This window comes from Homalodisca vitripennis, chromosome 7 (assembly GCF_021130785.1).
Source record: "Homalodisca vitripennis isolate AUS2020 chromosome 7, UT_GWSS_2.1, whole genome shotgun sequence".
NCBI classification, from domain to species: Eukaryota; Metazoa; Arthropoda; class Insecta; order Hemiptera; family Cicadellidae; genus Homalodisca; species Homalodisca vitripennis.
In genome coordinates this window covers 13108806-13123849 of record NC_060213.1, presented here as the reverse complement: position 1 = coordinate 13123849, position 15044 = coordinate 13108806, and the positions used below count along the sequence as shown (strand labels likewise).

The 15044-nt window shown below is 34.8% G+C and overlaps 1 protein-coding gene across 1 annotated transcript in view; it reads left to right on the top strand.

Moving 5' to 3' along the window:
- Positions 1–15044, top strand: part of LOC124366620 (metabotropic glutamate receptor 4-like) — a 51832-nt gene that overhangs the window by 25460 nt on the left and 11328 nt on the right. Inside the window, exons 3-4 of the mRNA XM_046823215.1 lie at positions 3638–3889; positions 7465–7746. Coding sequence (XP_046679171.1) covers positions 3638–3889; positions 7465–7746 — 534 coding nt within the window. The remainder of the gene's footprint in view (positions 1–3637; positions 3890–7464; positions 7747–15044) is intronic.

Below are 15044 nucleotides of genomic sequence, written 5' to 3'. Positions count from 1 at the left end.
TTTCTGAGGTCACTGAGTGTAGGCTAACACACACACACACACACGTATATATATTAAGACTTGATGAGATGGATGGATTCACTGAACAAACTACGGCATTCGTGAGGTGACAAACTGTACTATTCCTACAATCATTTACTGGGGTCACTGAGTGTAGGCTAACACACACACACACACACACACACACACACACACACACACACACACACACACACATGTATATATATTAAGACTTGATGAGATGGATGGATTCACTGAACAAACTACGGCATTCGTGAGGTGACAAACTGTACTATTCCTACAATTATTTTTCTGAGGTCACTGAGTGTAGGCTAACACACACACACACACACACACACACACGTATATATATTAAGACTTGATGAGATGGATGGATTCACTGAACAAACTACGGCATTCGTGAGGTGACAAACTGTACTATTCCTACAATCATTTACTGGGGTCACTGAGTGTAGGCTAACACACACACACACACACACACACACACACACACATGTATATATATTAAGACTTGATGAGATGGATGGATTCACTGAACAAACTACGGCATTCGTGAGGTGACAAACTGTACTATTCCTACAATTATTTTTCTGAGGTCACTGAGTGTAGGCTAACACACACACACACACACACACACACGTATATATATTAAGACTTGATGAGATGGATGGATTCACTGAACAAACTACGGCATTCGTGAGGTGACAAACTGTACTATTCCTACAATCATTTACTGGGGTCACTGAGTGTAGGCTAACACACACACACACACACACACACACACATGTATATATATTAAGACTTGATGAGATGGATGGATTCACTGAACAAACTACGGCATTCGTGAGGTGACAAACTGTACTATTCCTACAATTATTTTTCTGAGGTCACTGAGTGTAGGCTAACACACACACACACACACACACACGTATATATATTAAGACTTGATGAGATGGATGGATTCACTGAACAAACTACGGCATTCGTGAGGTGACAAACTGTACTATTCCTACAATCATTTACTGGGGTCACTGAGTGTAGGCTAACACACACACACACACACACACACACACACACACACACACACACACACACACACACACACACACACACACACACACACATGTATATATATTAAGACTTGATGAGATGGATTGATTCACTGAACAAACTACGGCATTCGTGAGGTGACAAACTGTACTATTCCTACAATCATTTTTCTGAGGTCACTGAGTGTAGGCTAACATGGGGAGGAAAATATATATTTTGTTTAACTTTTTCTACACCTTTATTTTATAGGTATTGTAGTAATATAGATGAGTATGAAGCATTTATTGAAAATACTATTTTAAGTTTTGCGAAAATTGTAACTTGACCTAGACCACAAATGTAATTCAAAGTATGAATGCATTTATTTATTACTTGGTTCAGTAGTTTTATTGTTGTTTATAATCAACTTTAACGATAATTTACAGTCATAGAGTTGAAATAAAAATGTGGTTTTGATTGGAACCGTTCTATAAAATGTTAATAAGTGTAAAATTTACTTTAATATAATAATAATGTAAAACAGTGAGTGTTAAACCTTTTTGAAGTGTAAGGTTAAGTCATAACATGAAGAGTGCTACACCTCCCTCAACAAGGGACCTTTATAACTGATTACTAAAAAATATCATTTTACTATTAAAAGGAAGTTGTTTGTTAACTAATAATATACATATCTTGTAACATACATAAACATGTTATTGTAATTAGTTTATGTTCGTTTTCAATGGTGAAAGATCTTAAAAAGATAGCCAACACTTAAATTGATAAAACAATATTTCTCATGTGAACTAAATGACCGCAGGAATTACGTTAGAAAACTTTACTGGAAAATGTTAATTTTGCAGATTATTTTTCAATTGAATGCGTTACTAACGTGTAAAAATTAGATTTACAACAATAATCTTAAGTTATCCAATGTTAATAAACAAATGAATACATCAGTTTTAAATACATCAGCTACTTACACGAAAAATAGCATGCGGTTAGAAGTATAAATGACTTAGTTTTATGACAGTCAAACTATTTGCTATATAATGATAATTATTAATTAATATTTTCTGATAAGCGATGCGATAAATATACAGGGTGAGTCTAAAAGGACTTCACAACTTTGACATTATATTCATATTTATTTACTTTACTTACAGACTTGATATATATATATATATATATATATATATATATATATATATGTCATTTTGTAGCAAATTACTTCTAGTTTATTGTCACATTCTTATTTCGGTTCGATGTGACTTCCATTAGTGATACGGCAAACATTCCACCGGTAATCAATTTCTCGCCACACCCCGTTCTAGCAAATCTGGCGAAACTTTAGCAACCGCAACTGTGATTCTTCTTCTTAGATCTGCAAGACTGGTTGGTAGAGGTGGAACATACACTTTATCTTTAATAAAACCCCATAGAACAAAATCCATAGGAGTCAAATCGGGTGAACGAGATGGCCATGCAATTGGTCCTGAACGCCCAATGCAGCCACCTGGAAAACGACCGTTTATGAAATCCCTAACATCTTTTAGGTAGTGAGGTGGTGCTCCGTCTTGCTGGTAGTAGAATGGAGCATCCTGTTGTCCATATTCATCAATTTGATGAATCAAAAAATTCTGCAACACATCAACGTAAATGGTACTAGTGACAGTTGTCTCCATGAAGAAAAATGGCCCGTACACTTTAAATTACTGCGAACACAACAACCTGTCTTGACAAAATTATTGTGCCAACTGTAAATATAAGGCCTGCTTGGACGGTGTCTTCAGTATTTTGTGCGAAATCTATGCTGAACACTTGTAGCAGAGTTTGTTTTATGAAACAATAACACACATCGAGCACGCTCCGCACCAGTGAAAGTAGCCATTTTAGTACAGACGAAGCTGGCGCTCGCAGTGGCGGAACTTGGTACTACAGCACTACGGGGGTAAAACTTGAAGTAATTTGCTACAAAATGACACATATATCAAGTCTGTAAGTAAAGTCATTAAATATCTATTTAATTTCAAAGTTTTAAAGTCCTTTTAGACTCACCCTATATATGCAAAAATAGCAGAATACATATTCAGATCAAACCTAAAGGTGACAGGGCAGTTAAAAAGTGTAATACGACAGAAAGCTTCTCTTGGATCGGTAGTGACGGCTGATCAGCATGGAGTCTGGTGCAACAGCGAAGTGAGGTGAAATGTACACTGACTATATATTCATTTCCACAGGAGCTATAATATACGGTTCTGACCAGGAGGTGGCGGGACTGATGCGGGCGGTGCGGAGATGTAATGCTACAGACAGATTCTCTTGGATCAGTAGTGATGGTTGGTCTGCACGGAGTCTGGTGTAACAGTGCAGTGAGATGGAGTGTACTCTGACTATATATCTGTTTCAACATCAGCTATAATATTCGGGTCGGACCAGGAGGTGGCGGGACTGATGTGGGCGGTGTGGAGATTTCATGCTACAAGGCAGATTCTCATGGATCGATAGTGACGGCTGGTCTGCACGGAGTCTGGTGTAACAGTGCAGTGAGGTGGAGTGTACACTGACTATATATCTGTTTCCACAGGAGCTATAATATTCGGGTCGGACCAGGAGGTGGCGGGACTGATGCGGGCGGTGCGGAGGTGTAATGCTACAGGCAGCTTCTCCTGGATCGGTAGTGACGGCTGGTCTGCACGGAGTCTGGTGTGGCAGGGCAGTGAGGCGGAAGTCGAGGGGACACTGAGCGTACAACCACAGGCTAACCCCGTACAAGGTTTCGACCTCTACTTTCTCAATCTGACAGTGGAAAACAACAAGCGAAACCCTTGGTTTGTAGGTGAGTGTAGTCTCAAATATACGAGGTTTACTATATGATAACATCTCCTTTTCTTTGTCAGCATCTTTCTGCTGCAAGCCAACGTAAAACGCTATTAGTGAACTCCTGTAATAATTGTAAGTATGTTTTGATTGATTTCATAGTGTTTATGTGTGTTTGGGGGAGGGGGGTTTATTCAACATAACGTGGGTTTGTAAGCAATATAACTGCCATTATTTTTAAAATATTCATATTAAAATCCCTACAAAAGCAATAATTGAATAAATCTTGAATGTAATGTTTAGTCAGTCCTTAGTAACAACAAGTTTGAAAAGAGAAGTCATTTTTCATAGTTGCTAAATTTGTAACTCGACTTATTCCTAATATAGACACAAAACCAAATATATTTGATATAAATTCAGTAATTTTAAACGACTTTTATTCTTTTATTTCTTTTCTGTAGGGACGGCATATACTAGTTGTTATAAATTATAGTGCAACACAAATACAGTGTTTTAGAAATCAAAGTTTTTACTTAGTATATCATTGTGTGAAGCAACTGGCTGTAGACAGAGACGGACTACCAAATAATTTAACTCACTGCACAGTTTGCAGATGTTCTTTCTTTCACCACTCACCTGTAGTGGAAAATGGATGGGAAGAAAATGCAATGAACTCTGCCCAGTGGGACAAGCGAGATGGAGTACAAGGCAGTGGAACACCTTCCAAACCACGACCCCGAAACAATATATATTGTACTCCGGTTTCTTTACACCGCACAGAGATTCAAATTAACATTAGTGAGATGGATAGGAGAAGACACGTTAATGGAAATTAACAGGCATCAATATCGTTATGGATTACTGTGATCGGAATTAATCCACTTGCGCTATACTCACTTAAGTTATGACTTTGTTCACTGCGGTTAAATATTATGCCTAGGATGGGGGCGGAGGTTCTGCAGTAAGTCGTCTTCCTGTACCTTTAGGATTGGCGAGGACCTCTTGAACTAAAGTCAATAGAAAGTTTAGCTAAGTCGTATTACAGTATAGACCTGCACAGCATGAGTGAACTAACCTGACACATCTAGTCTCAGCGACCATCAGGTCAACACTTTCTCACCTGTACGTTACCGTTATGGATGATTGTCGTCGGATAGAATCCTTTGCGTTCATAGAGATTTGGTGATGAGTGTGTGGATTTTTTTCAACTTTAGGTTCTGACAAAAGTAGGCTATGTTTCTGATGAGAGGTTCTTACTAGTCCAATTACTACCAGAGATTTTAATTTGTTTAAATCACCAAAACTATTAAAATAATAATTTTTTATTCAGCTACACAGAATTCTTACTGAGCATTTTAAGAATCACATTGCTAATCCAAAAATACTATTTAGTAGAATGTATTTCTTAAAACTAGAATGAGTAAAAAGATTCACATAATAACATTAGATTGACAAAGCACAAGTATTAAAATGGAAAGTGTGTTGATAAATCTGTAGTCGCACATATATTGATTCAAAATTCAAATACAAAGCTAAAACCAAACCTAGAATGTCTTACAGAACCGAAACTATTACCGTTCTAACATAAAAACACTAACATTCTTTAAGATTATCACCTCAATATAAAATGATATTAATGAATTACATACAATTTATAGTACCTTATCGGCTTTTGTGGTATATGTTTCATAAATCATTGTTTTATATTAATATTTTATGCGTTTACTTAATTATCACGGCCCTTTCAACACAAATTCAAATTTAATTGAGTTTATATAAACATAATATTAGTACCAGTGATGGTCACTCTAGCACTATGTATTATCGCAAAAAATTTACGGTCCATATTTTGAATAACAACGAATGTTTTCATGTTTCATTTTACTATACATACTTGCATTTTTTAAATATTTAACTGGTAGAGATGAATAGTATAATTCAAGTAAAATCTGGTAGGAGGATGTTTCTTTAAGTGATAGAAGCTGTAAAAGCTACTTCAACAGAACATTCAATGCAAAATATAAACTGCAAAACAAAGAGTTCAGGAGAGAAAATTAAAACTGACAACGTTCCACCACAATTATTTAATTTGATTCTCTTTTCGCAAAGTTCATCTTAGTTACATCTTTGTGACGAGTTAATGTGGAAGTTGTAGAAAACGTACCAAATTAAATTATCTGGAGCACTATGAATAATTCATTCCTCTTCAGTTAAGCGGAAAAAAACAGGAACTACTGAAATATACAAATATTTAGTAGAACTATATAGAACTACACTTGAAATAAGTGGTTTAAAGCTAGTATTTATTTATATTTCGTTATTATAATGTTAGTTGAATTTATTTAGTTATAAATGCTTTACTATGCAGCAATTCGTCTTTTAGAGTGACTGTTACTGTATCTGCAGTTTCGAAATTGTCCTAAATAATTAATTGTAAACGGACATCAAATCATACTGCAATGATAAGATTTTTATTCGAATATTTTTATTTTATTCTGCAATCGATAATTATTTCGAAAGTTCTAGTTTCAGCCAGCTTGCAGATTCTAGAACCTAGTGGATTCATTGCTTAACTCTTGGTGTACATTAATTAAGCAATTTCTGGTAACATCGCACAACGTATGCGTTTTCACTGCCGTTTCCCGAACAGTTCGTGTCATCAAATGTTCACATTCTAAGGTAGAGTTAATTACTGCTACACTAAATCTGTTTATTTCAGAGGTCTGGGACGACCACTTTCACTGCCGTTACCCGAACAGTTCGTATCATCAAATGTTCACATTCTAAGGTACAGTTAATTACTGCTACACTAAATCTGTTTATTTCAGAGGTCTGGGACGACCACTTTCACACTGCCGTTACCCGAACAGTTCGTATCATCAAATGTTCACATTCTGAGGTAGAGTTAATTACTGCTACACTAAATCTGTTTATTTCAGAGGTCTGGGACGACCACTTTCACTGCCGTTACCCGAACAGTTCGTATCATCAAATGTTCACATTCTGAGGTAGAGTTAATTACTGCCACACTAAATCTATCTATTTCAGAATTCTGGGACGACCACTTTCACTGCCGTTACCCGAACAGTTCGTATCATCAAATGTTCACATTCTGAGGTAGAGTTAATTACTGCCACACTAAATCTATCTATTTCAGAATTCTGGGAGGACCACTTTCACTGCCGTTACCCGAACAGTTCGTATCATCAAATGTTCACATTCTGAGGTAGAGTTAATTACTGCCACACTAAATCTATCTATTTCAGAATTCTGGGAGGACCACTTTCACTGCCGTTACCCGAACAGTTCGTATCATCAAATGTTCACATTCTGAGGTAGAGTTAATTACTGCCACACTAAATCTATCTATTTCAGAATTCTGGGAGGACCACTTTCACTGCCGTTACCCGAAACAGTTCGTATCATCAAATGTTCACATTCTGAGGTAGAGTTAATTACTGCCACACTAAATCTATCTATTTCAGAATTCTGGGAGGACCACTTTCACTGCCGTTACCCGAACAGTTCGTATCATCAAATGTTCACATTCTGAGGTAGAGTTAATTACTGCCACACTAAATCTATCTATTTCAGAATTCTGGGAGGACCACTTTCACTGCCGTTACCCGAACAGTTCGCGGACTCCTCACAACCAGAAATACACTCGAGCTTGCACGACCAAGGAGCGACTGACCAGAGACAATACCGCCTTCGAGAACCAGCTTCAGTTCGTGAGTGACGCGGTGATGGCCTTCGCACACGCCTTCAAGGACATGCACCGGGCCGTGTGTAAGGGACGGCCGGGACTCTGTGACGCCATGAAGCCCACCAAGGGCCCCGAGCTGCTCAAATACCTGAGGACAGTCAACTTTAAAGGTGGATTGTGTTTTTATTTTATGTTTCCTCTTCATTCCGTCACCACCAATTTATTTCGTGAAAACTGTAATGTAAAATTTAATAGTATAAATTTTTTTTCAGTTACCATCAAAGTTTATAATAGAGAAAATCAACTTTCTGAAGCCTCTAAATATCCTAAATAATGTGTTTAGTAGTCTCATACAGCTGATTACATAGTCTAAACTTAAAATATTCAGTGGTAGTTCCAAAAATGGGCAGTATTAAATAAACTGTTTTTCTAAAATAAGCGACTGGACTTTTGCGAATAGGCATAGTTTAGCTTCACCAAGTAATTCATTAACTGGGTGTTATTGTCTCATATTTCAGCTGGTATTTTAATAGAAAATCTTGGTAATTATACTTAATTCCACACAAAAAATGGATTGCGAATATTTTTATAAGTTATATTTTAATACCAAATTTATGTTAGGATGATAAAAAAAAATCTCGTTGTAAACATTGCTGTATTTTAGGCCTTTGTTATACAAGTAAACAAAAAAATATATATAAAGTTTTTAAAAAATTCCGTTAGTAAATAGCTAACACTAAATCTTGATTTTGAGTTATCACTTTAGTGTTTTGTTTACCTAAAAGTATGATAGCTGGTTTTTTTCAGAGACAGGTTTAGAGAGTTTAGATATACACTTTTTATGGGGATAACGTTAGTATACTTTCGTATTTTTGTCAAGGTTTATGTCCATTGCATTGTCTATTTAGTCATATTTCACAATCTGTGACGTTTTTGCCATCACGCCAATGAAACCAATCGAATCTTTGTGCGTGAGATATTTCATTGGTTCAGTAGATACTAGAATTAAAGACACAAGTACTCCAGGTCTCTGCACTGTGAGACTAAATGTAACTCACAAAGGAGCAAACCGTCATGACAGAGGACTAAGGATGGCTGACATCGACTCAAAAACGCCAGACGTACTAGCGCGACGCGCGGTTGTCATTGAAATACTTACACGTTATAACGGCAGAATAAAACATGAATAATATAACGAAGCTTAATATTACGTCATTAACACATATAGGCAATCTCCATATACGAAATATAACGTAAATAACAATAAACAGTTCATAAAAGTGTTGAAATTGATAACAATATTGAGATACTTTTTAATATGGGTGAAACTGAACCAGTTTGATAATCATACAGCTCTTTTGATCAACTAAGTATTATTACAGTAGACATTTGTACATCATTAATATTTTGATTTTACAATTCATAAGATATATTTCTAGATAGGAAACTATGATGTACATATACGATGTAAGATAAAAGATAGGGGTTTGATTTACATAAAAGCTTTCTATACTCATTTATTCGAGACCGCTCACACATAAAGCTGAATTGTAAGGAAGAAAATTCGCCAGTGCTGAAATCGAAGTGGTTGAATAAGCCACAGGCGTGTCTTGGTTTCCATCCTGATACGTGGAAGCCAATTAACAAGCTGATTGCAATTTGTTTGCACACCGGCTTGTTCTTGTTGCGTTCTTGAATTCTGCACAGTTACATCACTAATGTTACATGCATTCCCTAAAAGTTATTACATTCCCTAGTAAACAGGTTTATTTTTAATTTGCATTTATATTATCCGTTTAAAACATTTAAAAATCTTAATCTAATGCTTCAGAGTTTCGATTACTTTAACTAACTGCTTTTAATGTATTCATAGAATAAAATAGTTTCAGACATTCTCATCATTTTGTACTAAATGTAAAAAATACGTTTCGAAAATCGAAAATAAAACGATTTTCTTACACTAAGGTGTAATTTCTTAAAAATCTCTCATATACAATCTTAGATATTTTTTAACAAAGCATTAGCGAGTTCTATGACTTCACAGGCTATAACATACTTTTCTTGGGTTTTCAGTCTGCAAGATATAAGAATATTTTATTTATAAACACGATAATTTGCTTACACTTTATTTATATACTATAAGGAGAATTATGATTGGTGCTGATGCATGATGGTACGTAGAAGGCATTTGCTTGAGCGTTAGACAATATTAACTGTGCTATATGAGGTATTTTAAGATATCCGATCCTTAATGCCAGACTGCTTTTAAAACCGAGTTATTGTAAATACTGGCTTCTCTGATACTTAACTTCCATATATGAGGTTTGTTATGTGATATCCGATCGGTAATGCCAGACTGTTTTAAAACCGAGTTATTGTAAATACTGGGTTCTCTGATACTTAACTTCCATATATGAGGTTTGTTATGTGATATCCAATCGGTAATGCCAGACTGTTTTAAAACCGAGTTATTGTAAATACTAGCTTCTCTGATACTTAACTTTCATATATGAGGTTTGTTATGTGATATCCGATCGGTAATGCCAGACAGACTGCTTTTAAAACCGAGTTATTGTAAATACTGGCTTCTCTGTTACTTAACTTCCATATATGAGGTTTGTTATGTGATATCCGATCGGTAATGCCAGACTGCTTTTAAAACCGAGTTATTGTAAATACTGGCTTCTCTGTTACTTAACTTCCATATATGAGGTTTGTTATGTGATATCCGATCGGTAATGCCAGACTGCTTTTAAAACCGAGTTATTGTAAATACTGGCTTCTCTGTTACTTAACTTCCATATATGAGGTTTGTTATGTGGATATCCGATCGGTAATGCCAGACTGCTTTTAAAACCGAGTTATTGTAAATACTGGCTTCTCTGATACTTAACTTCCATATATGAGGTTTGTTATGTGATATCTGAATGATAATAACATATTGCATAAATTTTAAAACAAATTTATTCTAAATACCGGCTTTTCTGAAACTAAACTGTTTATTTGTAGTTTGTTATAAGATATCTGGTCAATAATGGTACACTCTATTAACTTAAACACATATTTCTTGTAAATAATGGCTTCTCTGAAACGTAATTGTCCTGTATGAGGTTTGTTATGATATCTGAAAGATAATGACATATTGCAATAATTTAAAAACTGTTTTATTGAAATACTGACTTCTCTCAGCAGTTTTAATTATTTTTCCTTGTATTTCCCTTCGGCCAATCAGTGATGCGTCAACATTTGTGCAAAAACCCTTTTAATGTTTTAGAAGTTTGCGTTCATTTTAATTGGCTCTGTCCATGGGGGGGGGGGGTGGGGGGGGGGGGGGGTGGGGGGGGGGGGGGGTGGGGGGGGGGGGGGGAGGGGGGGGGGGGGGGGGGGGGGGGGGGGGGGGGGGGGGAGTTTCAACCTTTATGTTGCATAAAATAGGATGAACATCCCACTATAATGTCTACTTTCTTTCTTTGAGTATTATTAAAGGAAATTTACTTTGTTTCCGCAACAAATAGTATCATTCAAGACACAACACATTGTTTTATTTTTAAATGTTGTTCAGTGACATTGTTTCACATTAAATTCCACTGCTCCCGGCGGAGCAAGTACTTTCGCGATTCAATGTTTATATATATATATATATAATTATAAATATATTATATATACATAATATATATGAAACTATAATGTCAGTGATGAATCGTGCTTAAAACTTAGGCATTAGAGGTGAGAACCATAGTTATAATACAAGAAAAAGAGATAATATGGCATTAGCTCAACATAACTTAAATCTTTTCTGGAAAAAAACAATATACATAGGAGCAAAAGTTTTTTTATTTGCTACCGTGCAATATAACTTTAATAGAAAATTATAAATTATTTAAAAATATACTTAAAACCTAACTGACTGACCTGCCGTTGCATTCCTTTTCTAAATTATATTATATTCACAATGTAATATATTCATTTTTAGAAATTAAATAAAAATTCCTCTCTTATGTAATGAATTTTCCAAATAAGAAATTTAAAATCTTAGAAAATGTTATTGTTTACTAACAACATGATTTATTTTAAGGAATAATGCAATTAATTGTAAAAATGTTTAACCTACTATAATAATATATGGAAATTAACTTAGTTTTTAACTTCTTACAAAAACAACTTACTTCAATTTATATAATTGTAATGTAAATTATTACTCTGAAATAAAAATGTATTCTTTACTAAAAATTTTTTAAGACTACACAAAGTTTTCAAAAAACCATTTCCTTCTAGTTCTTATGACGACAATGTTCACTCCATAACAGTACTGAAATGTTTCCTAGCACACGGGTACTGTACTGACAAGTCTCTCGCCTTCATTCTCCATTTAACAAAATTCAAATAAAATATATTGTCAAACTTAAAAAGAAACCATCACAGGTCACACATTTAGGCGCACACGGATTATTACTCCATAAAAACTAAACACAATAAGGCGCTCACGGAGATTTCGTCCAAACACTACAAACACAACATCGGGCGCTCACGGAGGAATCGTCCAGTCTCGCACGGAAGTAGACCTTATACTGAAAGATTTTGGTAAAGATAAGCGGGAGACTATTGTTTCGCTTCCCCGAAAGATGCTCGTGAAGTACACTGCGGGAAACGACTGCCAACATCAGCAAAGTAGTACTATTTTTAATAATAAAAAATACACGGAGGAAAACTCCGTTTAGCGCCCGATGTAGGGTTAAATAAAACTTTATTACAACTGATAACAAAAGCTCACCACCTCATAAGATCATCAACTTGAACAGTAATTTATTAAAACTTGTAACGGTATATTCAGGTTAAGCGCTGAAATAAATTCCTGTTGATGAAGGGGCAATTGCAAACTGAGACTTCAAAGAATATCCTCCGTTCTCAATTATATTGAAGCCCTGAACTTTAACGAGAATCATACTCGTTTCAGAAAGCTTACAATTTGTATTGGTAGAAGCATTATTAATTTAGTTTGTACACTTAAGCTCTATTTTATAAAGTTTTAAGCGTGTTCTTGCGTTTGAAGAGATGGGTTTTATTAGTGTATTTCTGGTAAACCTCTTTAAATGTAGCATAATTCAAATTTAAACTAAATTTTGGGAACTTTATTGAAGAGGATTTATAATGTTAGTTTTACATTTGTATAATAGTTGAGGTGTGATGTAAATAAAGATATATTTATTTTAATACCAGGAGAGGTTGCATTACTAGGATCATTTGTGTAAAAATTGCACGTTTGATTCATGATTCTGTAGACTCAAAACTACCGTGATCATTAAAACTTATATTTTTAACATGAGATAGACCTATGACAAATTTTAAATTTGCATGAACACATTCAGTTGGTAAAAACGGCATTGTTCTGCAAATTGGCTACAGCTATGTGTGTACTGGATAATTTCATGGCATCTAGATTCCAATATCATATCCTAGCCGTTTGAACTTTCACTGTATGTAATTAAAAATGATACAAACAAACTGCCAAGCACTGAACTTGTTTTAAATTATCAGCAGGAGAATGGGACTTTTACGTATGTTATGGTTTCAACTAATTAAGGTACCTAAAGATATCTATATCCATTATTAATGGATTATATGTTCCATTAGATGTTTAGGAAATGTCGAAATTATCAGCAGGAGAATGGGACTTTTACGTATGTTATGGTTTCAACTAATTAAGGTACCTAAAGATATCTATATCCATTATTAATGGATTATATGTTCCATTAGATGTTTAGGAAATGTCGAAATTCAAAAGAATTAAGGTTTAGAATATTAATTAATTGTAATCCTTATGTTTGTCCTGTTTTTTCTTTCTCCAGTAAACTATTTAGCCAAATATAATAATGTTTTACGTGGGCGTTTTAGGGTCTCTGGTACGAATAGCTTTATTATTATTTTGATAATTCCCCCGCACTACGCCTAACATATGGACATAATGGACTCTAACGTAGCAAAAAATATGATCTTAGTCTTTAAAACTTGTGGAATATAAATTGAAAGAGCCTGTTAAATATAATCAGTTCTTTCTGTTGAAACATTGTTTTATGACAGCACAACCATATTTTTAATTCATCTAAGAAACATATTCAACTTTTATATATTAACTTGTTCTGCAATTACTGTTGAGCGCTGGGTGATAAGATACCAAGGTAAAAATATTAAAACTTTAAGACAAAGTTATATTTTATAAAAGACTGTAAATAAAACCCATATTAATTTTCTTTTAGCATAACTATGCTTCTCATGCCTGCCTATGTATATATCGTCTTATTCATACCAACCAAGCAAACTCAACTATGGTACCAGTGGCCGAAACTATACACCTTATGACTGAAGTAGGTTTTTCAAATCTCTGTATGTACACATATTTTCTTTATCGGGGAACAAGGCAAAGTCATCTGTATTACAAAATACTAAGACCTGAGTAAATTACAATGACTATAAATACATACTTATTGAAATATTTTGTTGATATTGCAATGGAAATATAATTCAATAGAAAGAGGAGTGCTCATACACGTGCAACGACTACGATTTTTTTTAAAGTAGAGACCGATCCCCTTTTAAGCCTTATTCTGTCCGTCCTCATGGGCCAGTGGCCTGTGCGAGGATCTTATCAAACAGAATAAGGGGGAGAGTCGATTCAGTACAAGGTCGATGGTACTGATAAAAAGTGCAACGGTCACAGACAGGATTTGAACCAGCACTATCACTAACTCAGACCCAAAATCCAACGTTTTAGACCGCTCGGTCATCGGTAATTGCTCAAAAGCGGCAGGTAATATTATATATGCAAATTTGGTTCACTTTTTCTGTTATGCTTTCACGATGAAAAAAAGACACAATTGCACTAAAATTTTAAATGAACGTCCTGAGGGTGTCTGGAATAAATATATGCCTATTATAGTTTAACAATTACGATCTTTGGTCTCTAAAGTTTCACTACGGCAAACAAATGTTTTCATTTCAAAAAACTTTGATAAATATAAATTGTTTTTAATAAACATTGTATTATAGCAGCATAACCATATGTTTGGTTAATTAAATCTCTGTTTCTAATTTGCCACATTTATAGTCTCGATATCATAGAATAAGCTTTATATTGACTTCAATATTCATTTAACATTGTTTCAACACCACCGTAGATAACAAAGAATACATTTTCAGATACTGTAATTAAAATTTTTGGTAATAGTAGACCTCTAATTCTTATATGTACCTACTGCTTGAAGCAATCCATTATATTCTTATGCATAACGCTTGTCGCACGATTACGGAAATTGTAAAACGCGCCATCAAATAAGAAATGCATAAATAATAGTTCACACTGGTGGGTTGTCAAAGTTATAATGAGGCGAGTAGTATGATAGTATGGCCTTGTTCGAGCGTCGTAGACAGAGTCCGGAAACTTTTTAACATATTTTCTTGCTCGTGGCAACAA